The following is a 26,367-nucleotide window of genomic DNA, read 5'->3' as shown; positions in this document are numbered from 1 at the left end:
AGTCAAACAGTCCGACACAATCATTGACTGGAAACCCTATAAAAACAGAGTAAGCCTTACAGAATATAAATTTATAGAAAACACGAGCTTAATTTGATAAATTGTATCGCAACTCCGACGTATTTTGTAATCATTAAGAATGGCAGCATTTATTATATTTAAAACGCTTAATACCTTTTGCTGAAACCGCTTTAGCGTGGGCGCGCGGGGGCGAGCGAGCGACGACAGCGCCGCTGAAACAGTTCAGTTTCAGGCGTAAACCGCGCCATACGCCTGTGTCCACACTGCGCTCAAAACACCACACTGTGCACCAAACCCACGTGATGGGACTAACACACTGTGCTATTGTTTATCATACTTAGTGCTCAGCAAAAACAATCGGTAAGTCCAATTTTGTTTTACATACTTTTAATCAAACGCAAAATTAAATGTGATGGTTTGTTGTTAAATCGTTAATTATATCTGCGTATTGTGTTTACTATCTAAATTTTTCTATATTGTACTCCAATTTTAAAGATGTTTAATTCAATTATAAAAGAATACAAAAAATATATCGCGAACAAAAGCATCCATGTTGGAACATGTCTACCGTTTGACGTCTCTTGTTTCAACATGCCCACGGGTCTCAGTTCCATGTTTACACAAAGTTCGGAATAACATGGGTTATTGAACAACACACATGTTTATGACATCCTACACAGTTAGTAGACAGCGGTGTGTATCATTTTAAGGCACCCTTTAATACATTTGACACCTACCTTTGGTCCGTAGAGTCGTACCATTCGAGCAGGATTTGGAAACTATTTATAGATACTCGTATATCTGAAAACCTACATTTTATTGAACTAAAACTAATTTATTTTAACAATTGAGTATCGATAAGTAATAAACAATGAAATTACTGAGCAGTCTTTACATTTTGCAGCAATAGTAATAATATGTAGCTAACAATTTCTTTAAATAAAGCTAACGCTTTTCTAGTTATTGATTTTCCGAAAATGTGCGCTAATATCCATGTTTTTCAACCAAGTACCTTAAACCTATTGAATATTTCGTCTCATACCCTCTAGCGCTTTTATAATTAGATAGAAAGGGATAAAGTACAACTCTATTAAGGTTCATGAATAATATTATAATCGTCTACTTAAAAGGAATTATCTCGCTATGAGAAAGTATTTTACTTTATCCTTTTGGTTCGTGATTGAATACTGAACATATAACAATAGACAAATGGAATTTCCAAATTCTTAATAATGCGGTAGTAATGCGACTATTTGATAAAAACAGAGACGATCTTCGAAATTCAGGCAATTTGAAAGAATTTCTCAATACCTATTTATTTTTGTTTTGGTTTTTTCGTGTCTCTTAAATTTTGCAACAGGCTTAATTCTCTTCCGTTTGTAACCACTTTATGTATGGAACAGTTTCATATTTACTTAAAGGTCGAGTCCCTTCCTTTAGCAAGAGATCCCTCGGGCATTAGTAAGTCCTGCGTGGGGGCTTAGGTCCAGCAAGCCTTCTGAGAGCTTTTCTAAAGTGAGATGAATGGCGGCATAATATCGCGCTACAATCTAGATTAAACTTCTTTTTATACATTTTATATCTCGTCGTGGAAACGTATTGTAAAAGGAATCGTTTGTTTATTTATGGGGCTTAACCTTCAGTTATTCTGAAACGATCCTAAGTATTTTTAATGTATATGTACAACATTTTGGATTAAGATAAAGTATTTTTGCCAAAATCCTCAACCCAAACTTGGCCAGCGTGGTAGACTCGAGGCCTGACCCCTCACTCAATACCGGAGTAGACCCTTACCCGACAATGAGACAGTAATGGGTTAAATTAATTTATATTTTGCTCAAAAGATTAATCAGTTGTGTACGGGATTCCTTTAAGAAGCTGTAACACAAGAAAACGTCTCAACAGGCGCTGAATTTCTTTATATAAATATATTTGTTAGTTATCGATTGAAACGATTGTCGTCATTACACAGCATGACGCATCTTAGAGGTCGTTTGCACGTGGACGTTGTGTTAGGTACAACTTACGCGTGCAGAAGCTTTATTAAAACTACCTACATATGGCCCATACACTTGTCCATAAACCTACAATAACTATAGCCTACGTTATTACGCTGCTAAAAATAATACGGCTTTATAACGTAACGTGAATCAATAATATCGCTATAAAGCGGTTTGTTTGTAAACCAATGTGTAATGGGATTTATGAAGGTTGTTAAAATTGTGACAATTATACACTTAAACTGAACGTTTTACGATAGGTGTGAAACAGTAGCGTAGGCATTAGAGTATACTTTTTTAATTTAAATGTAAATGCCATGTCACTTAGATATTAGGTCATTTAATTATTTTTATACTTAATTGAACAAGGGTTTTTAATTATATGAGCTTTAATCAGCCCCATAGTAACAAAACAAACAACTGGCTTTCAGCTAGTTTAGTCCGGGGAGACTGGAAGCCGATTCCAACCTATTTAGTTGGAAGACAAGCTAGGTTGATGATGAGTAACAAAAAAAACTTACAATTATTTTATTATAAGTCTAAAATTTTAAAGTATAACCATACTTCGCGTCACTACTAGCTGGATACCTTTTTAACGTAACATATAGAAACGATTTAATAACTGTACAAAAACGCTTACTGTAAAATAATATGTCAATACGAAAGATAATACTAACAAGAAAATTCGCTTTATTTGTAGGAATTTTCCGAGACCACTCCAAGTTTGATCAGTGTCCGGTAGATGGCAATATAATCCCACGAGTGTCGAGGATTCAGACATAATCGATACCTATGATGTTATTATATGACTAGATTTTAATAAATAATTCTATATTTTAGAACAATGTGTTAGAAAATCTCCCGTACATAATGAGTTTTACAGTATCATGTTTATAGTATGACAATCAGTTATATTTCTTTATTGAGCACGGTTCAGGGTTCCGCTGTTTGGCAACTTCTATACGGACATCACTTAAAGTCAATTAGCTACTACAATTTGTTTTAAATAACAACTCGGCAGTTTAACAATCAGTTGTCTTTTATTGAGCATCAGTCAGTATCCCACTGCAGGACAAATTTCACATGGATTTTGCGAATACAATAATTTAAACAACAGTTATTAGTTCTCTAAGTCTTATTGTTTTATCAGAGCGGAGACAATTAGCTTCAAAAACACGTTTACTTATTAAACTGTATAAGCAAATATAAACAATAATTTAATAGAACAAATAAGAACCGTTATTTGCTCACATAATTTTATTACTTACTGTTTACTTAACTCCTAACTCGAGACGGCGGTAAAGTTTGTGTTCGACTTGTTTTTGAATACATTTTTATGTAAAACAAGTACATTTTAACGACCTAAGTTAATTTATTCGCACGGTGGAAGTGGGTTAGCAGATAAATTGAAACACATGCGAAGACGCTTTCTGCAACTAACTTAACATAAAAAATACATACATACATAAAATGACACAGGTCTCTGCCTTCTCCTTTATGAAGAAGCGGCGTTATTAGTCATGCTTTATTTGTTTTCTACCAAAGAACGCCCATTGGTACGACCTATAAACACTTCCACGTGAAATAAAAATGGGGCGTTATAATTAAATCTTGTTTATAAACTTAGGCACTTGGCACAGCCATAGTATGCAATAAAGTTAGTTAAAAAATTATCTACTTTGTTTTAATCCCTTAAATAACGGTTTGATTTTATCAGCCATTGAATAAACATTTACTAATAAATAAAGAACTTCGTATCCTTCAAGTTTGACACTTACTACTTCTAAGGTTTCCGATCAAGAATAAGCGCAAGCTACGTAATAAGATGCGGTAACCTACGCTAGTGTTATTTACAACCAAAAATAACTAATAAAATATAATCCAGGCAATATGTTTATGTAAGCATAGTGTCAAACACAAAGTTGTTTTCAAAACAAGTTAAGTAAAACTGTAATAGAATTATATTATTCATAATATCTCTAATCTAGAAAATGTCGCTAACCCGTGTGCTGTAATCTACATTTTCCTGAGATAAAGCGGTTATCGTGGTTTGCTTAAGTGTAAACCAGGGATTAACAGAATAATCTTCTAGGCGCCAGAAAACACAGAATACACACACTGTAATCAAGTTACAGTACATTAACTTCGGAATAAATTTTACATGAGAAAAATGGTGTGCCGTAGACTACCTCATCCTATTTCGCAGAGTCGTAAAAACGGCTCAAAAATTACTTATATGAGATAGCATTGACCTATTTTCTAGCTTAGACATAACTTGGAGCTCGAGTTCGTTTTATCATTGAGACTATTCACAAGATAATGACTATACTCCACCCTGAGGCCCATGCTCGGCTATATGTGTTCACAACTCGGAAAGAGGTCGATCGACCAACCCTACACATACCGGATATAGCCAGGAAACTGTCCATGCTTCGTACAATTTTGCTTAAAACAGACATCAAATTCACGAATATTTCGTATTTAAACTCCCATTTGACTATAATGAAAAATGAAAACAACATGTCTAGCATGTTGTTTTCATTTTTCATTTGTTCAATTTTTTCAATTGTTATTCATTTCAAATCCCAAATAATAAACAAGTGTTTGTTAGAATTAGTGTGAAATATTTTAATAATCAGTCAAAAATAAAACATATTCTGTAAAAAAATTTGGAATTTTGTTCTCTTTCTTATAAAAATATTCACGAAAGTCTTCCCTCTTGGCCTTGTCATTCGGTACGAACATAAGAACGCTTGCTGTCTCTGCGGCATTGTCAGACAGTAATGAAATAAAAACTAGTTAAGTGTGAGTCGAGATCGCCAAAGATGGTTCTGTAAATATAAAAAATATATAAATAATAAGGGTAACACGAACGTTCTTACTTATCATAGAATGAAATAAAAAAGAATATAATACAATTTGAAAAACATATTTTTTATACTTAAATAGCAAGTGAAATAAGATGCAAATAAGTATTATGATCCCACTTTGAAAGCCTTACCATTCGTAAATTAGATCCTCAAAATTGGTGAGAGGTTACAAAATGCCAGTCAAAACAAAGAGGGTCCTCTAAAAGGTCATAAAAATTAAAACTCCAAAAAAGCTCGAAGTGCTGGTGACACAAAAGTGTTCCTTTTTGGACCTTCTAACGCCCATGATCATTATACAAAAAGTTGGTTTCAAAAACAGCTGGAAATTGCTTAAAGAAATGTCGGGGATACTTAACATGAATAATGAGAATCCACCCATCATGGTCTGTCCGTGACAAAATGTCAAGTGATTACATGATATCACGTCGATATTTTATACAGCTGTATGTATAACAACCCATGAGGCAGATCTTACGACACCCATGGGAAATTGTGGGTAGAATCTGATGCGGATTGTTTCTATTCGAGTAATGACAGCGCCGAATTACGAATGCCTAGAAAACGTACATTTTTAATATTAACATTTCAACTAATTCATATTTGCACTCTATGTAAAAATGTACTTAAATCTATGTACTTATCTACTTACATTACTTATGTACCTACATTAAATCTATGTAATCTATGTACTTAAATCATAACATCAGGGCTAACTTCAGACATTTTTATACGTTACTTTTCGAAAAAGAAATACTATACATTTTATTCACATTTATCTTTGTATATCATTCAACTAATTAGTTAATTTACCTAGTTCCATACTAGTTCTCCTGAGTAACAGTTAATATAAACGTTACGTGTAAGTATTTCCATGTTTCATTGTTAATTATTTCAGTAGTTACATCAATAATAATAATACATAATTACATCGATTGCGTGGAAATAGAGCTCGCCATCGCACAAACAATTCTATAGTTAAAATAGTGGTTCTAGTTTGTAAGTATATATTTCTGCTTACTACGTCCATACATAATAATATATAATAGCAATAAAATATTTTAGTAAGCCTCAGTTAAAATATAAATATTATCACAATTGTCCACAACAGTGGCGTTATCACATGCGCAAATACCATTATCTTGCACGCAAATAAATATACGTATCAGCCTTCTGTTTTATTTTATTTATTTAGACCACCCGTGGGTATCGTCCCTTTAATTTGTCAAAGGCATACGTACATCTTATCAGTGCTGTTTGATTTGTATTATGATATTAAATAATACATACCGACGAATGATATTTCGTCTCGACAAATACATCAGATATAATATATGAATGTTTATTGTTACACAACGAAATAATATTGTAATTGTTTAATTGAATACTGAGAACACCGAGAACGACAATCTGTTGACGTTTCAATTGTGTTTTGAAACAAAAAAATATGCTCGAGTTTTGCAGCAATTGAAAACGAAAATATGTCATGATCAATACTAATAAAAGTTTTATCATTCTAGTTAATTAACGAGAGACATTGTTAACTTGTTATCAACAAGGTTAATGCCCAAACTTAGAGAATATTTTAATTACTTACGGATATTGTAATCCTAAGTCCTTTTGAATGAATAGCATAACAGAGACTGGTATATAGTCACGATGTGAGGAGCAACCGGGCAAATATTTAGGTCAGCTATCAACCCTTCATTCCATTCAACAACCGAGCAGTGGTCATGGGGCTCCTCTCCACATTGTTACGGTAAACGAAGGGTCTGTGCAATGGTTACAAATGATTCACCTGGACAAACGTAAAATGCATGAACTTTTTTCTTTTTTTTATCACATTTTATATTTTCCAAATTGGCTATCGTACTTATATTTACTTTGAATAGATGCGAAAGTTTGGATTGGAAAGATTGGATATCTAATTATCATGAACCACTGAATGGGTTTTGATGAAAATTGGTGCAAAGATAGGTAGTTTATAACGTGAATGCTTTTTATGTCGCAAATAATTCAATTAAATATTTATTAACCAATCACGTGGACGAGGTCGTGGGCAGAATCTTAGCAATTAATAATATAATATATTTGTGTGGATATATCATTGAAACCATAATTTTCGTAAAGTAAATGGCATTGACTCAGCAAATAAGAAACAAAGCAGTTTTGATTACAAAGTTATATAGAACCCTTGAGAAGGTCATTCTTGTAACTTGAATAAATTATAAAGTTCACGTAACGTACTTATGTACTTTACCCTCGACTACAAAGTAAATATTACAAAATGATATTGAGATTATAATTTTATAATAACTAAAATAATAAACGTTAGTTTACGTCAAAACCTTAGGGAACAACACTACTTCAGAACTATAGAACTAGACTAGGCTAAGGGTTACCTAGAAACTTGCCTATTAAATGGTTTTTTATTAAAATATTCGCGAGAATTAGGCAACGTTTGTACATAAAAAGTCTTTGACAGGATTACCTTTACGTCAGAGAACTTTTAATTAGGTTTTTCATGATTCCCGTTGTAACAATGTGAGTTGTTTCATATTATGTCGGGGAAAAATACTTTTCGCATTATATTATTATGTATGAACTTGCAATAAAATCTTTTCTCTATACAAAAAAGCTCGAAATTTGGGTACCTCACGGGCTCACTCAAAAAACCTAATGAACCGTGTACTCATTTGTGATTCTTGAAGCCAAAGAGATTTTATTACAAGTTAATACATACTATAATGCGAAAAGACTTTTTCCCCGACCTCATATATAGGTAAACGGTATGTCAACTTAGTATATTTACAAAGTTGCGGTACAAAAGTACCACTTTGTAACAGAAAGCCGATTCCATCCCTCTCAAGGTTGTTCGTCGGCTCTCTCCCACATCATTTGGAATTATTCCAAGCTTTTTCCAATACCTATTTCATCACACATTTCCCAACACAGTTTTATTTCTATAGGCTTTTTATTGTAAAAATCGTATTTATCGCTCCTAATTACTAATATTTTAACTGTTCACAAAAAATATGTTACTGGCATTTTAGGTATCGTTTCATGTAAAGTGTCTTCGCCTTGTTTAAAAAGTAATTTAATACAAACATGAAAAGAATATACAGTAAAACGGGAGCTTCCACTGGAATCATTCTACCCATTGGGAAGAAGTTAACTACCTTAATATCTTATATCGAAGCATAATCATCTTTTCCCATTATACTCGTTATTAGCGTCTTGATGCAAGAGGATTACTTAGGCGTTCCCGTGATAAATGGGTTTACATAAACGGGCTGATAATTATAATATAAAGAGCATTACCTATGTACCCATAACCCTATGTATTGATTATCTTTATATATATAATTTTTCTGTAAGTGTGTATGTCACTGAACTTCTCTTAAACGACTGGACCGATTTTGATGAAATTTTTTGTGTGTGTTCAAGGGGATCTGAGAATGGTTTAGATTCACAATGTTGTCCGCTGGACAATGTTTTTTTGATTAATTTTTACAAATTAAAGACGTGTCGACAGGACAACGTCTGTCGGGTCCGCTAGTCTAATATATAAAATTCTCGCGTCACAGTTTTCGTTACCGTACTCCTCCGAAACGGCTTGACCGATTCTCATGAAATAGTGAGCATATTGAGTAGGACTGAAAATCGGCCAACATCTATTTTTCATGCCCGTAAGTGACACTTTTTTTTCTTAATTTTTATAGCAAAACAACGTTTGCCGGGTCAGCCAGTAGTAATATACCAATCATACATATCCTTTTCTCTATGGTATGGTGACTCTTGCGTTTATTTAGTCTTTGGTAGGTACAACCCAAACCAAAAATCGGTCAGAATTGGAGCAACGGCCCAATACTAGTAGCATCGTAAATTTGTGCTCTATAAATGATCGAAGGACACACCCATTTTAGACCTAGCACCGCCGGCAAGAATAAACCTACCTATATAAACCTTTTCACATTTGTATGAATGTGAGACACCTTCTTTCAAGTAAGAAAATCTTTTTCTTCTTGATGTTTTTAATAATTCATCCTTTTTTTTAATTGGTTACGAAATATCTGGGTACCTGTCTACTGTTAATTTTAATGGATCTCGGACCTTTATTCAAATAGATACCCCTCGTTACTTACCTCCCTAATATTTTAACGTAGACACGCAAATACCTACCAGACAAATGTCTCTGTTTTCAGTTAAACACCAGACGCAATCATCGTCTAATGGTTTAGGTACATAAACAGAAACAAAAGCTTAAATTTACATGTCAAAGACTTAGTTAATGAATAGTGAAATAGGCACATGAAATGGGAAACCCACTTTATAAATTAATTATAAGCCTTTTGAGCCTAGGAGGTACTTATGGAGGGTAACATTACGTATATAGTTATGTGGTACTTGAGACGACTGATAATAAATATACCATTAAGAGTTCTTGAAGGCCGGGTCATTGTCAACTTCATTAAAAGAGTTAATGCAGACTTGACCGCCTGGTGCGTCAATGGCTATCGAATCGAAGAAGATATTATAACATTAATACAATTGGTATTCAAGATCAATTTCTAATAGATAGATATAAATTTTTGTTTAAAAAACCATCAAAACTATACTCGTTCAACTAACTTACACTTAATTAAGGTGCCGAGACCAGTCTTCAATGTAACTCTTAACGCAAAATACGTAACATATTAGGTGACTTTCGAAATATTTCCACACATAAATAGTCAAACAACATAGTCATATTCAACGATCTAAAAAATATTTCACGTAGTCCCCGTTATTCCGATATCTACCCACACATTTTTTTGGGTACACCCTTCGGTAAAACAAACTAAAGGATACGGCATGCGTAATGAGTTGACAGAAATACCACCAGTTCTAATTTTGGAACTAATACCATTGTAAATATTTTGTCAATACACATAGCATTAGTGTATGATAAATTTATCTACCAGACTTACGTTCAACTAAAAGGAATGTTTTCTGAGAATCTATGCTTAAGTTTCTATTTTCAGGTTTAGGTTCAGTATGCGTATTACATTATCTCAGTTGACAACTGGTGTACGCCAAATTGATAGTCACTATTCCGTACATTGGTGCTTTGACGTGTCGTATTAATGACCAAAGGAGAAAAACAAACTACAGCGCAGTGGCTTTCAAATATTTCGCAACTGAATTACGTGATAGGCCAACAAGCCAAATTAAAAAATGCAAAAACATCATTGAATTTTAAGTGTTGCTCAAAAGTATTTCTGACGCTACAATACACGTCAAAGTGACAAAGAGCGTGCTAGAACAGTTGCTCAAAGTTGAGGGACGTTTCTGAATTACTGCATTCGGCAGTTTCGCCGGCCTCAGACATTTGAATGCTTTGTTCGAATGATATACAAAAAAAGTAGCGTCACTGTCTATAAATTAATATTTATTGTCGTATTCTCCTCCATTCTAGAACTTATTTCATCAGTGTCAAGATATCAGATACTATAATAACAGAATAATTGTGAAATGAACCGTTATTGTCCTAAGGTTAGGGCGTAAGCGTGGGCGAGGCAGGCGTCGTCTCGGAGATGATAACGCGGCAACACTTCTAATTTTAAAACTCTATACTATACAGCGTATAAATTATAAAGGTTGACATTATATTTACCGTCTAAAAATAACCATAAGCACTTAGCTTATGTACTCACATACGTAATAATTTTACCATAGTAAAATGTGCCGTAGACGATAAGATTGCATAGGTTTTATAAATATAGTGCACTTATTTTAGACTTAAAGGTTATTTCTAAAAAGACTGAATCGATTTTAAACATTCTTTCCTCCACCAAACAGAAGGCACGTTATCCCTGAGCACTTTTATCACAGGAAACCCTTCAACACGGACAAAGTCGCGGATAATAGCTGATATGACTACATATGGATATGGTTGTGTGAGGCAACTAAAACAGTTCGATGGTGGGCGGTGAATATTTGGAGCGTTTTGGCACGTCCATGTTAAGCCATTTGTTTGCAATACGTGCCTATCTATTTTTTACATCCAAGTAATCATCACACTTTACTAAGAAATCTTAAGTCTCAAGAAAATACTTTTCTCTTAAGTTTCTAATAAGAGCCTTGATCCGCTCAACGAAACCGTTATTAGCCCTTAATTCTTGAAATTAACTCAGATTAAATAGAAGCTCAAATAGTCAGTTTATAAATCCTTGGAAACGGATCATTCTAATTTACAGTTCCGTTATTCGAGATCATAAATGCGAATTCTCTCTTTCTTGCTCGGTCAGGTATTTTTATTAAATACTGGATAAAGCTACTTCAATTAAAAGGCATTCATCTGTTCAGTTCGACGTTTTAGTATTTGGTTACGTAAACTTGTTGGAGACTTTCTGACGTTCTTGCCAATAAGACAACCACGATTGTTTATCTTGGTCTTCTTAGTACAATTATTGAGATTCACGTTCCAACTTTATTGAATTCCATTTGAACGATTAAACTTTATCTATCTATGTATTGTGTCCGATCTGAGCTTAAGCTATTTATATTCCTTCTATAAAAGGTTTATCAATAATATCAATTTACTGAAATAGATTTCTATACTCACACTATTTATCATAAAGGCATATTGTTTAACAGTTAATTTTAGCATGTCTTTCAATAAATTTTATGAACTAAATGGCTTCGACGTACATTGAACCATTAACATTTTAAGCTTGGCCGTCAATGTACGCAACTGGTGACGTAAATATCGGGACTTGGCCAGGAACTAAACGTAGAGGCATCGCATCGCGCAGCGGCAATCGATCGCATGCGCGCGCACCTCCGCCATCCTGGCTTCAGTACCGAGTGGTGATTCCAGTCGAATACAATATTCGACAGAAATGTACCTAAGCCGTGCAAAGTGACTACCGAGTTATTATTGCAAAAGCAAGTGAGAACGGAGACGATAGGCGAGAAATCATAAGGTTAGTGGTGACAACTCCCTGTGCCAAAAGTCGCGATCGAAACTCTCTTTTGAGTACTGCAATCACGATACGGTAAGGGCCCTGCTGTAACCATTTCGTACGTTTTTCATTGGCAATTTATACGTTTAATTATATTTAAACCAATACTGTACAGAGTTAATTGTTTGCCATGAAAACTCGAATGATTCTTATATATACATAGCTACCGTTACATATAGACAGGGCTTACCCGAATCTGTGTTTGACAGTTTTTACAGCAGCGCCTTTATAAATATGGAAGCCTTAAGTGGTGACAGGGGTGGCTCGAAATAACCTGGCTTTGAGTAAATAAGGTTTGGGCGAATAAAATACCGATCTTATTCCATAGTTCTTTAACAAATTTAATTGATTTCACCAGTTAGTAGGTACTACTGTATTGTAGGTCAGACAAGTTTTTCAGGGACAAAGACAAACAACATATTCGACTCCAACAAATTAAATATAATGATTTATGAAGCGTATTTTCGGATTTTTCTTACGTTATAATTGTATATAATGTTCTCAATAAACAAAGATTACGTCTTCAGTGTTCTATTAAAGTGAAAAACGCCTGCCTTATTACATTTAATTAAAACAATACAATAGACATATAGAAATTCACCTAATAATTAATATTTTTTTTATTAACACGTACAAATTCTAACCAGAAAAATAAGAAGCAAGCAAGAGCAAAGAAGTGTATAGGAAATTGAGATCAATATTTAACTCCTAATATTTTTTGCCGTCTTTTTAACTTAAATCGGTAATTAATCGGTATTAAACTCTACTAATTTTGATATTATTTATTTCACGACACGGTCTGACACAGAATAGCGGAAAACTAATGATTTTAAAGTCTCTCTCGTCTTTACTCATAATATTATAATGGAACGGGTTTTCATTCGAGTAACATTACATTATTATAGGTAGCGGAAAAATCCTTTTCTGGTGATGAAATTTGCAGTGTATATCAGTAATAATAATGGTGATGTTGTGAACAGATAATCATGTCGCCGCTGCTGGAGACGCTGCTACGGTGGCGGCGCGAGGCGCCCACCGAGCCAGCCGACGAGCCAGTGACGACTTCCCCCAAGAATACCAGTAAGACTGTCCAAATATAACCCTTTCCGTTCATATTTAATTTGGTGTCTCAGTATAAATACTCTCGTATGCAAGCGGGCCTCGTGAGAGAATGCAGTCTTACTTTCGTTTAGATAGACATATCGATACTGTTTTGAAGCAGTACTTAAATTTAAAGAATTGTCTGATTGCAGAAGAAATATTTAGGCAGTACATTCTAAATGTCAAAATGTCGATAGCTAGCCGATTGTCGGTAGAGAATCGAGGTACAGTTGACTTTATAAACCTACTAGGTCTTAACTGTACGTATCTATTATCAAGTTATATCGAATACGCCTATATTTAATTAACTCATCGTTTTAAACACAATAGCGGCGACGGACACTGGGTCCTCCATGCCGATTACAACATCGACGGTGGCGCCGAGCCAAGAGACGATCGGGGAGAAGACCGCCGACCTGGCGCGCAAGATGAACATGGAAACATGGCAACTTGTCGCCATACTTGTCGGTAAGTTTCTAGCCCATTTCTAAACATTTTTTTTTATTGCGTGAAATAATTCTGGAAGGGTAAGAATGGGTGAACCTGATTTTTAGGTTTATGCAAAGACAATCTAAATGTCTATAAGCTGAATATTTCGGATAGGATTTTTTTATTAGCTGTCATCATACGCTCCATATTAATAAGAATTCATTGAATGAAAATTTATTTCAATTTCTTAATATTCAACAGAGATTATAATTGCAACTAACCTAATGCTAGTGCATACTACTGCATACCTTTAACAAAAATACGACTTCATCGACTGTCATATTACTATTTGTATTTAAATATGCTTAACATTAAAAAAAAACAAAGTATCTCCCAAGTACCAATGCAATATTTTAAGTTGAAGGCAAGAGGAGTCAATTATAGTAAGCAGTTGATTATATAAAGTTTAATTTATTCCCAGGCGTGGCAGTGGTGGTGCTCGGAATATGCTTCTGCTGCATCAGGCGATGTTTCCGCAAGCGTCGCTCCAAGGATGGCAAGAAGGGAATGAAAGGCGTCGACCTCAAATCCGTCCAGCTCCTCGGCTCAGCTTACAAGGAGAAGGTAATGTTTTGGATCTTACTCATTGAAATCCCAAGGAACTTCACATAACGGAACTTGTAAGTATGCATATGAAAGAAAATTATTGTTTTTCTTTTATGTGCATAGTTGGAAACCGTATTTCAATCTTGGACAAGGATAAACAATTAATTGACATATAATTCAATACTTGTCAACACAATGCTCTCTATAAACGATATTCTTGTATAGCACTGTGTAAACTGGCACCTGAAATTATGCATCATCTTAATTTAAGAAATGAGATATTCATATAAAATTTGCCGCGGGACGTGCATGTAGGTTCAGCCTGACATGGAGGAGCTCACGGAGAACGCAGAGGAACCGGACGACGGCGATTCAAAGAAAGAAGAACAGAAACTAGGAAAACTCCAATATAAGGTTGGTCATATATTTTGTCCTAATAGGAAGCAAAGATGGAGAGTCAAACTAACCGGTTCGTAAATTTAACAAAAAAATATAATCATCATACAAACATCCGTTTTGGTTTCCATTTACTTAGACTTAACTTTTATCTTTGACTCTTTATTTTGTACCATGATGAAACAATTCATTCGACTCGATAAACGTTTTATAACCTCATCATCACCCCATTAATAGTAACTTAGTGCTACGCTTAGAGTCAATTAACAACAATTAATAGCACAATTTTATTGATCAATTTACAGTTTCTTTTCAAACTGGAGCTTTGCAATCATTTTACATTGGATAGCAATGGATACTATCCATCAATTTTGGCATTTAACTTTCATGTAAGTTTTTATTTACAGCTGGAATACGACTTTAACAGCAACAGCTTGTCTGTGACGGTTATTCAAGCCGAGGAGCTCCCTGCGCTTGACATGGGCGGAACATCTGACCCTTACGTTAAAGTTTATTTACTTCCCGACAAGAAGAAGAAGTTTGAGACAAAAGTTCATCGAAAGACCTTGAGCCCCGTCTTTAACGAGACATTTGTGTTCAAGGTAAGTTTAGACTAATTGGAACACGCTTGGTTTTTAAAAACTTCGGAAGCCGGTAACGTTATTTCAAACTTGTTTATGCAGAACGTGCCCTACGCCGACGCTATGAACAAAACTCTTGTGTTTGCCATCTTCGACTTCGATCGATTCTCAAAACACGACCAGATCGGTGAGGTGAAAGTGCCGCTGTGTCAGGTAGATCTGGCGCAAACGATCGAGGAGTGGCGCGAGCTGCAGAGCGTTGAAGGCGAAGGGGGTCAGGTGCGGATACACACACACAAAAAATATCTCAAGTATAAACGTCCACCCTGAAACATCCAAGTATCTTGTACAGATGTAAAGTTTAAGAACCTGTTAAACATAACCACGTGTTGGTCGGAAACAATGGTAGTCTCTAGACGACACTTAGTTAACTTTTAATTCCCTATGAATACTTCATAGCTACAACCTTCATGATTATAAAATGAAATTCATAATCTCCGTAGGCAGATTTCATGCATTGCTACATAATTATTATTTTAAGGCTTTACTTTTCAGCAAAGTCACCTCTATGACTTGGTATGAATTACTTGTAAAGAACTAAAAATATCCTATGTAATTATGATGAGTTCATAATATAGATATAAAGTGTTGTTTGAGTAGTTGGCACTTGTTGTCAACGCATTTTATTAAAGCTTTATTTTAGGTACATTATTTTGCACGTTGGGCCATAAAGTTAAGTCACTTGTTTTTGTCTACGTAACAATATAAACTTTTAGGAATATTCTTAACTAATTTAGGCAGGTGTTGCAACAAATCATAATTGGTAATATTGACAATCTCTACTATTACACCCAGGTCACATCAACAGCCATTCTGATTCACACAATACTAGGAACATAATACCGAACTTCGAATAATGCACATTTAGATTTAAGAACTTATACAACAGCAACAAATGCGTATACAAGACATTATCTACTAAGGAGACTATTTTATATTTTTTTCTTAGCTTAGGCTCACCTGCCAAAACACAAACTTTATAATCTGTACATTACATTACTTGAAACTTCAATACCTGGTTTCACATAGTTTATGTTTTGGCAGAACGGCATTATTTTAATAAACATTTCGCCATTCTTTCAAATAATATGAAATTCAATAACGTTGAATCGAATCGTTGCCATAATAATAATTTATCAATGATCCAATGAATCAAACTACTGATGCATCTGCTTACGTTACTCTAAATATTTATTGGGAGAATGGTTTACATTTTTACAATTTTACTGCACTTTTTTTATTCAGAGGGACCTTGACGATGCTCACGAATATTTTATCAACTTCATAAATGTTCGAAGGAGGAAATCATTGGAGTCAAGGCACCTCAATATGGATTGAGTCGTCATTTATTTTCTGATAAAATTAATTTCGACAGCAAAAATGTATTTACTTGGTTTTTCTCTTTTTCTCCATATTTTCTCTGCTCTGCTTGGCTGTGTTTGATTGTGTCCTGAACAATCTTGCATGCCGCTTCAAAAACGAAATGATCATTCACGTAAGTATTATTTTGAGACACATCAAGGTTATCTATTGTAAAATTATAAATACTTACTCAAAATAATGTGTTCTTCATGAAATCGACAAATGGTTAAAATGTATTTAACCAAAGCACAACCGAGGTTCGATTTAATCCATCCGTAAAGAGAATTGGGCGATATTGAGAACATGCCGTTGTTCGTACTTAGGCTGATAGGAAGCATTGTTAGAACATAATTTAATCCACATCTCGAGTTCTGAAAATGATTCACCTTTTTACCTGTGATCACCCATCATACCGCATTATTTTGTTACAAAGTCATTTTATTTATATCCATCCGACACTTTAATTTAATTTTATATTGCGGCTGGGGAATGTTGCATGTTCGTCATCGTATTGTGCTCGTGTGTTCTCTGACTTGTTGTTTTGTACATTCACCTCGATGTTCATACATTCTGTGTGGTAGGACATGAAATCAAACAAAATGACAAATCGGAGCTATTTGTGGTACACGTACTAATTGGCTATGTTTGATGTAACTCACTTGTAATTTGAATTATAAGTATATTGGTTCCTTCACAACTCAAACGATACATTCAAAATTGAAAATTACTAATGTTACATACATGCAGTCGCACAAATATTTCCTTGCGTATCAATATATGTTTCAAAGTTATCGACACGCCATCTACAGTCCACTGAACATTATAATGAACTATGTTGAACATTACATCATTATAACATTAACTAACAAATCGTCTATTAAAGTGTGTTGCAGGTCATCTTCTGACCGTCGAAAGGAGAACTATAACTAATACTACTGAACCAATATGTACTTATTTGCATGTTTATGGTAACTGTGTTGAAAAAGAGAAACACATTGGTCTTCGCAAGCTTCTGGTATTGATTTCAATTTCAAAATAACATTTAGATTCTGTTTGGTTTATAAGTATAAAACTAAATTGTAGGTAAGGATGATTGACGAAGAAACAACGTGTTTCGTCTATCTGAACTGTGTTCTTTGAATTTTCTCATAATTTTCTTTCCTGCCTTTGAATATGTCTAATAATTTGTCATGAAGAAACATTTTTATTAAAGAACATGGTTTAGTTAACACCTTTATCAGTTATTCACAAGCGCTGCTTATAAATAGCACCCCATTGTACACTAGTACGTACGTAACTGATGTGTCTAAGTGTTGACTGTTTAGTGTGCTGTTTCTTTGGAAGCACCTATCAGTGTATGTATTTATAGCTAACGGAACCATTGACGAATTACCCATATAAAGCTAGCTAGTACATTACCATACCATTTTAAGCTGAAAAAATACCACTGTAGAAAACTGCTACTGATGTAAATTGTTCGTGTTAAAAGGTCGGAAGAAATCATTACTCACAGACTACATATTTTTCATTGACTATTCTGCGTAACTTCTTTTGGTTTTATTTGTGTAATCAAAAAAACATGTCAATGTACAATTTATCTTTACACATTGTTGAACACAAGAACGAACGAAATGTATGTTTACGATACATTGTAACATTTTTAACTTCATTGAAGTACGGTTGATTTAGTAATAAAATATATTCGTCAATGGATCCTTCTTGTCTGTTGTATATGTGTATTGTATATGTGTATTATTAGCTAATTGCGATCTGTTCCTAAAATGGTTAGTCTCTCTTACAGACTAGGTACACCGTTGAAGGTACAATATCGCGAATTATAGCTGCTAGGTAATAGCTAGGGTACTGAAATTGCAGCGGTGTTCAGGACAGGTGAGATTACATGATTCTTGCATTTTGGTGATCTGAGCTGGGTGTCACAAAAATGAATAATTGGCTTCATTTCGGCAACAGATCGTAATGATTTACACTCCTTATCTTTTACAACCAATATAAATTTATATATTCCAGCGGAAAACGTTTGCTTCATATTAGGTTTGATATGAAAGTTGATGTATATATTTATTTTGTTCGTCTAGAGTTATATTAAAAAAATATATGTATCGTGTTTAATTTCATATTATTAGATGAAATGACATCTATGTGCTAAAACGTTATATGTAACGCAATGAAAGTGTTCGTCAAATGTGCGTATGATTAGCTGCAAACTCCATTCTGTTCGAGGCTATTGATCTCAACTGTTTACGGGCTATGCGTCCTAAGCACGTGAGTCGGCTCAGTTTTTCAGTTGGCTCATGATTGTATAACAGAACATTGTCACACGGTAAATGTACGCCGTTAACTGAAGCCCTGTGCCGATAAACCAACAACCATAAATACGCTTCTAGGTGACTACACGGAGCTATTGTTATGTTCATTTGTTTTTTTATTTGGTGTAACGAGATTTTGAGTGCCCTGGTCCGCCCTAAGCCGCGTTATTTATGGCCCATATTATTTGTGTTTTATAAACAGCTTTTCAAACCCGTTCTCAGAACGCTATATTCCTTACACAACTTTTCCTCTATTATCTTCCATACAACTCACATCCAAATAAACTATATTTATTTGACTCAGTTTATTGACAATGTCAAAAACACAGAATACGAGAAACATGACAACGTAATACATATTATTACGTCACAGATAACAGAATATATTTTAGACAAAGAGTAGGTTCCAGTGACAAATACTGTAGGTTGTTGAACTTAGAAGATACTATAGTATGGGGATGTTTCAAATTTCGTATTATGTAGAGCAAATAGTGACTTTAAGTATTGCACATTGCAGGACAACAAGTTGGGAGACATTTGTTTCTCGTTGCGATATGTACCGACTGCTGGAAAATTGACAGTTGTTATTCTGGAAGCGAAGAACCTTAAGAAAATGGACGTCGGCGGTCTATCAGGTAATATTGCACTTGTTGTGAGCTTCTATCGATGTTGTCTCCCGAACTAAACAGGTACACTTATAACACCGTTATTATGTTCACAGGATATAGGGTAAAATATTTACAATTGTAATTATTTGTTCATTTTGTGATAGTTTAGTTACGTGTACATATTATTATTATACTCTAAGATAGTATCATTTGACATATCTGATCTACTTTAACACTATAACATTGCATGTACTGAAATTTGCTTCCACATCATTTCTATTTCCAGCCTGTCGTTCAATTAAATTAAAATTAAACAGTAGAACCTGACAATTACTTAGTTTATAATTACCATTTTACTCATTTAAAGCCATTACTATGTAAGTATCACACTGCACTTTCAATTCAGCGTGCACTTTTATCAACACATTTTAAAAATTATCGTACGTGACAGATGGATGAAAATTTCTTCTATCTATAATTATGTTAACTGTCCTTTCTTATTCTGTCTTCGGTAGAGCACTGCAATACAAATGTTAACGAAACAAGAAGCAAAATAGGAAGAACATTGTATTTATATCAGTCAGCTTAATGCTTAAAGATAAAAAAAACTCCAATGAAATTTTCTTTCCATCACCATTAATATCAAATTAAACGTGATAGATCATTATTTATTTAATAAGAATAGGCTAAAAACTAATCGATGTGCGTTTATCTTTTTCATAATCCTCTCCTGCGGCGGCCGTGGACAGATCCGTACGTAAAGATAGCACTCATGCAAAATGGCAAACGTCTCAAGAAGAAGAAAACGAGCATCAAGAAATGCACACTGAATCCCTATTACAACGAGTCATTTACTTTTGAAGTACCATTCGAACAAATACAGGTGCGAGCCGAGATTCATGCAAAATTCGATGTCGCAGCGCATAGTATGGACAAACACATGAATGAACAATACTACGCGATTCAACGATACATCTCTCGTATACTTACCGATGCGTATTATTCATTCATATTGTCTTTACTGTGCACGATTTGATGTTGTGTACTAATTGTTGTGAATATGAATTATGTACACCACTTGCATCCGTACCCTCTCCTCTCCCAAACATAAACATATTTACGTTGTTGTATCATTTTTGTGTTTGATTTATTTGTTTAAAAGTCAGACCTATTGATGGTCTGACATTAGCATCACATGGTTAAAATCAGTTTAAAAAAAAACAGGAAATAATCACATACATACATATTTAATTGTGGATAGGTAAACCTCTCCTGTTTGTAGTACTGACCTGTCAATTTATTTGTGTAGTATTTGTCTGTTTGTTTATTTGATTGTTTGACATGTTATTTTGTGTTGACATAGATGTTGTTCTAGTTAGAATCTGTGTAGCATCCCCTAGTATAGAGTTCTGCTGTCTCCATTAACGTTCTGTCATCTATCTCTACCATTTCGTGTTTCCCTAACCTTATCTCCTTTAAGAGTTGGAAGCTAATGTTTTATACTTTCTTCAATTTAAAATGTTGACCTTCACTTGTAACTTAGTGTTTCAAATGAAGGTTTTCATTTTTCTAAGAAAGTATTAAGTTATTATCTTGAACTAATTTCGTACCTATCCCTTGATAACTGAGTGGTGTTAGCAATCTCCCCTCGTGACTGCATTACAATTTGGTGACTTCAAACTGTAATTACTTATGGTTTAAGGAATCCAGTCCCTCGTTCTTCTTCTGCATTCTTATATCTTTTGCATTTTTCGTATTTGAACTTTTCTGAACCCCTACGAACGCTTTGTCCCTTGTTGCGTTAATTTATTTAACCTGAGGTATGTATGAACATGTTGCTCTTACTTGCGCTACTGTTGACAGTTTGCTAAAGTAGTGTCGCGTTGTATGTCTGTTCATTCTTCATATTGCTTGTGCTTCATGTTCCGCTGACTATTACTTTCATCACATGTATACGTACTATGCAACGTAGAATACTCTTTTTCAAAATTTACTGAATTTATTTTTGACTAATCTGATTAAATGCAAACAAAAATATCGAAATTATTAAACTTAAAATCACGGAGTACTAAAGTTAATACAGCTTTTACAAAATTCATTATATCACAATAAAGATCCTCATTTAAATACCAGATCTATAGAAACATGAAATCGATCACAAGTATTGTTAATATTCATACCTACTTACATTAAGCTCAACAATAGTCTTCATTTCATTCGCCTTTTGTATGTAGAATTTGTCGTACAAGAGCTTATAGAAAAGTACGGAAATAACTCCAAATGAAAACTGATCATGGGATCTTATTGCGGTTTTAGATTTCTACATTTCTTGACGTTTCAACGACTAACTCTTACTCAAAAAAAATAATTTGAAAAGTCGAGAAATGCAAAATGTTTAAAAACCATTTTAAGACTCGTAAACGGTTTTCATTTTATTGATTACACTTTAACTGTTTATTCACGCGTATATACTGATTCAGTATACACTGCTATATTTCGACTGTCGCGTACAACGCTAAACCGCAAGCGGTGGCGTTTAATTCACTTCATACTTTGAATCAAACTGCAGAAAGTGAACCTAGTGATCACCGTGGTGGACTACGATCGCATTGGTACTTCGGAGCCCATCGGCAAGGTGGTGTTGGGATACAACGCGTCAGGCACCGAGCTGCGCCACTGGTCCGACATGCTGGCTAGCCCGCGACGCCCAATCGCGCAATGGCACACCCTCAAAGACCCCGATGATGGAGAGAAGAAGGATTAAACATTGAACTAAGGTCAGCAATCAACATTTTATTGTTACGTTTTACAGGCGTTAATTAAATTCACAACTTTTTAAAGCTACTTTTAAATACTGCGTTATTTATTACTTTCAGAATGAGACGCAGAAACTACAAACATGGAAGAACGAGTGTGAAGAATAAGCGACTTTATTATGTTATCTATAAGTTTATTATGAATGTTTGTCTTTATGTTCCGTCGAAGCGAAGATTAAGGCGTCGGATCTGCTAAATTACCTTTAAACTTATAAATGCTTCATCTATTTGACTTAGATGTTACACTTTTCCAATATTAATCTATTCGTTGAAATTGTTTAATCAAATTGAATCAGCTAAATATATGTACGTTGCTTAGTGAACCAACGTCTTCGATAAGTTTGCATCTGTGCAGTGCAGACGCGATTGTATATTTGAATTCTGCACGGGTAATGTAGTAACAGACACAAACGTTGATTTAGGAATCTGATTGCATAGCAACTGCATCGAGGCAAAATCTATCGTATGATAATGAGTCTTGTTCTTTCATCTCAACTAACTAATACTCGTATCTTGCTAACGTTTAAGATGGTTGGTTTAGCAATATGTAAGTTGTTGTGAGGAGTGTAGGAATAATTGTTAGAATTCCTTTGCTACTTCCACGTTCTTAGCGTCTATTTAATAAAAAAAATATTTTTGATTCTCGCTAAGAAAATAATCGGCTTCTTTTTAATAAGTGTGCTTTGTTATTATCAAGTTATCAAAAGCGTTCACTTAACGTACTTAAATGTAATCGAAAAATATTATTTCGTTTGAGAACCTATTACATAAAGCTGTGTAAATAAGTTGTATCCTGTTAAATTTATTACATTCTATTTTACTATCATATAAGTGTTATAGTATTGATACCCTTTTATTAAAATAATGATAATATTGTGTTCCTCAAGGGAAGAGAATGGATCGTGGTTGAATTGCGTTTAGATCATTTTATTTGTTTTAATTTCAAGTGTATTTTGCTCGGACACTTATTCTCTTCTTCTGAGGAACAATAGGCCTATTGTATAGGTACCTAAACTGTATTATTTTAAGGCATGACATTTTTATTAATTGATTTTTTTCGGTGTCCAAAGTCCATAAATGAGATGATATCATTATTTCAGTTAAATGTATTTATTTTTACAAATATATGAAATATATAATTTAGGTTAAGTAGAATAATTTATTTTTAATTTGACGGATATGTAAATGGACACTCAATATACGTGGTATCATCGAAACTAGTCAAACGTGTAAGACTATCTACAAATAAAAATACATATACTAAAAATTATATTGTTAAATAGTTCCAAATCGTTTAAATGTTTCTTAACGATAATATTAAATTGTGATTAGACTGCTGTTTGTCTCGTCAGTAAGTGGTTCGTTTAGGATGGTTTATGTCGATGCAAGTATTTCATTGATATCGGTTCAAGGTACCAACGTTCTACTGTTAGGTAGGTATTTAATATTCATAACACCTCTTGACTACGCGAATCGAGTACCTATTTATACCTACGTACTTAGCTAAAGCTTGACTGTTGTTGATCTCAAACCTATGTGTTATTGTGTATATAATGTAATCACATGTTAAATTCCACGATCACATACCTAATACTTATGTATATCTATGTACCTATAGGGGTAATGGAGTCGGGCTTCAAGTAAATTTAGAAGTGCACCAACACGAAACAAGTAGGAATAGACTTGTGGTTCAAGTACTGTATTTAACAATAAATATAATTACTGTGTTAATATAATATAGAACTTATTTATAGCAAATGTGCAACAGGTTCATACACAGTCTCCTGACAAATCCCTTGATGATGATCGTGTTAAGAATACGACATCATCGACATATTTTGGCTAGATGAGTATCATTTTTATAATGGTACTTTTATACAAATCCAGAAAAGAAGTTCGAAATTGAATGAAATAGAAAACAGAGATATATCCAAAAATACTGTTGTGAACCTGTTGTTAGTTCACTCAACTACTTTATAATCCCAGACCGCGCCGATCGAGCGGTCGAGCCTCGGTAGAATTGACAATATAGATATTCCATATGCTATTTATTATTAAATTTTATAATGTTAAGAACAAACGCCACGAAATATGTGAATAATTGCTAGAAATAACACTAAGAAATAATCAGATATACAAACATTTGTATGTACCTTCATGCTATAGCAACTTCCTTCTCTCGCATTGTAGTCACACAATTCAATTTACCAAATATAAAAGTACCTAATAATTAGTCAGGTTTATCTTCTACTTCATTGTATACGTATCTGTGCAAGCGAAAGGACATCTCGAAATATATGGCAGAGAAACAATCAGAAGCCTACATGTCAAAAGACCAAGATGTAGTTATAATTAACTTAGAATTGTGGTTGACTAGAAGAAGTTAAAATGGCATAAGAAAAGTACATTTGTAAAACTGTTTCAATGATATTCTATCACTTGATTAACTCAAGAGATGCTGATAGTATTTAAACTGACTATAATAACAATATAGCAATTTCTATGAGTGAAATAATATAATATATTAGTCACACTTGAAGTGTAAAATGTTATATCATCGGATAGTTAGCTTATATATCATAAAGTGGTGTTGATGTGTTGGGCTGTTGTAATCATTGCTGTTTGTAACAAACTCCTTTGCTAAATTTAGAATCGTAAAAAATGTAACCAATGTTAATAAACTTTCATTTGTAGTTCAGATATTCACAAAAAATGCAGGGTTTATCTGTATCATTGGCCATCTCTTGCACCAACTATATAGCATATACTTGTAATTTTGTTGACACTAAATTGTTATCATAGATATAATGTATATACCTATCTCAGAAATGGATTGATAAAGTAAATTATCATATCACTTGCCACTTAAATAAAAAAATCATTGTCTCATAATTCTGTTAAAGATTTATTAAGATTTTGTTTAGAAATACTAGATATTTTATTTTATTATTACACAATATTGTTTACTAGAGTTTATAATAGTAATGAATTATGTAAACTATAAAAAATGTCTATAATACATAATTACATAGATTGAACAGTTTCATTTTCATCCTATAATATAACAGCTTGTTTCACCACTCGCAAATGAATGCAGATAGCCTATCTTATTGATATTTTCAGATAATGTATGAAATGATCTGATAAATTTCCCCGCAAATAAACCAACACTTATTTGAAGGTGGTGCAACAGCATGCAATTAAATAACACTTTAAGTACCTAACTAAAATATATTACAATGAATCCCCATTTATTAGAGTTCAACAATCTCAATTATGTAACAAATACAATATAAGCAGTTATGCTTTAGCCACTGAATCATGATATTTACATTACAATACACTGTCTTTCAAAGTACATAAAAGGCCATGAATATTTCACTTTATAATTACATAATTCTCTTCCAGTGGCAACATTGTCTATATTATGCAAAATTTACTGCATTATTTAGATACAATATCAAAGCAACTTACCAATTTAATTATCATCATAATACCTTCTTTTCATGGCCCTGTACTTTTTCAGCTTGTAAAGTGCCTCTATTTCTTTAACAACAAACTCCCCATGCTTAATCATGATTTTGATTTTTTCAGGATTAGTTTCCTCGCTGTTCTTCATGAAAACTTTGTGTAATCGCTTCCGAAACAGGTCATAACCTTGAGGCCAATCTCGTCCCAAATATAACAGCTAAAAATAAAGCACAATTTTATGTAAAATATGGATATATCGTTAAATCGCAAATTTTATTTACAAGGTCACTATTGCCTACTTATTTAATCAAACATTAGAGAGTTGTAATGGAAAAGTTTACACTTGGGATACTTACGGTTTTGTAAAGATTTATAACGGCGCTCCGATGCGGTTGTGTCATTTTTATCGATCACAGGTTTTGCTTTCTTTACTTTATTTCAACTCAAAACAAAGTTCATAGTCCAAATAAGTAAAAAAACAACACGATAAAAATATTCTTGATAATAATATCACTGAATGACAGCAGCGCATGACACTGACTACAGGACAAACATACATATTTCTCCTTTACAAGACAGAGATAGAAAATGATAACAAATACTCAAGACTGTCATATTATGCTCAAGTGACAACAAGTGAATTTTATTTTGACATTTCTGCAGTGCTACCAACAGAAACAGATAATGACAGAATTTTAAAGGAAGGTTCACACAA

General features: G+C 33.7%; 2 protein-coding genes across 6 annotated transcripts; one reads left to right on the top strand and one right to left on the bottom strand.

Moving 5' to 3' along the window:
- The first annotated feature begins 241 nt into the window (after positions 1–241).
- On the top strand, positions 242–25,214 carry Syt1 (Synaptotagmin 1). Of its 5 annotated transcripts, none has more exons than XM_076117929.1 (11): positions 242–381; positions 12,876–12,975; positions 13,327–13,464; positions 13,907–14,049; positions 14,347–14,445; positions 14,835–15,029; positions 15,111–15,287; positions 19,275–19,392; positions 20,115–20,248; positions 21,935–22,142; positions 22,242–25,214. In XM_076117929.1, exons 2-10 carry the CDS (start codon positions 12,882–12,884, stop codon positions 22,127–22,129), a joined length of 1,293 nt encoding a protein of 430 aa, XP_075974044.1. In that variant the 5' UTR covers positions 242–381; positions 12,876–12,881; the 3' UTR covers positions 22,130–22,142; positions 22,242–25,214. The 5 variants fall into 5 exon arrangements, with proteins under 5 accessions (XP_075974044.1, XP_075974047.1, XP_075974045.1 ...); XM_076117932.1 differs by lacking the exon at positions 242–381 and adding an exon at positions 11,702–11,856 and having other exon boundaries at positions 14,353–14,445; positions 19,284–19,392; XM_076117930.1 differs by lacking the exon at positions 242–381 and adding an exon at positions 11,702–11,856 and having other exon boundaries at positions 14,353–14,445.
- On the bottom strand, positions 25,204–26,196 carry osi (electron transfer flavoprotein regulatory factor orsai). Its single transcript, XM_076117933.1, has 2 exons — positions 26,009–26,196; positions 25,204–25,869 (listed from the first exon to the last, which is right to left on the bottom strand). Exons 1-2 carry the CDS (start codon positions 26,051–26,053, stop codon positions 25,660–25,662), a joined length of 255 nt encoding a protein of 84 aa, XP_075974048.1. The 5' UTR covers positions 26,054–26,196; the 3' UTR covers positions 25,204–25,659.
- Between the last annotated feature and the right edge of the window lie 171 nt (positions 26,197–26,367).

The sequence above is a fragment of the Anticarsia gemmatalis genome, chromosome 9 (assembly GCF_050436995.1).
Source record: "Anticarsia gemmatalis isolate Benzon Research Colony breed Stoneville strain chromosome 9, ilAntGemm2 primary, whole genome shotgun sequence".
NCBI classification, from domain to species: Eukaryota; Metazoa; Arthropoda; class Insecta; order Lepidoptera; family Erebidae; genus Anticarsia; species Anticarsia gemmatalis.
The sequence above is the reverse complement of the archived record's forward strand: the minus strand, read 5'-3'. Positions and strand labels throughout refer to the sequence as shown.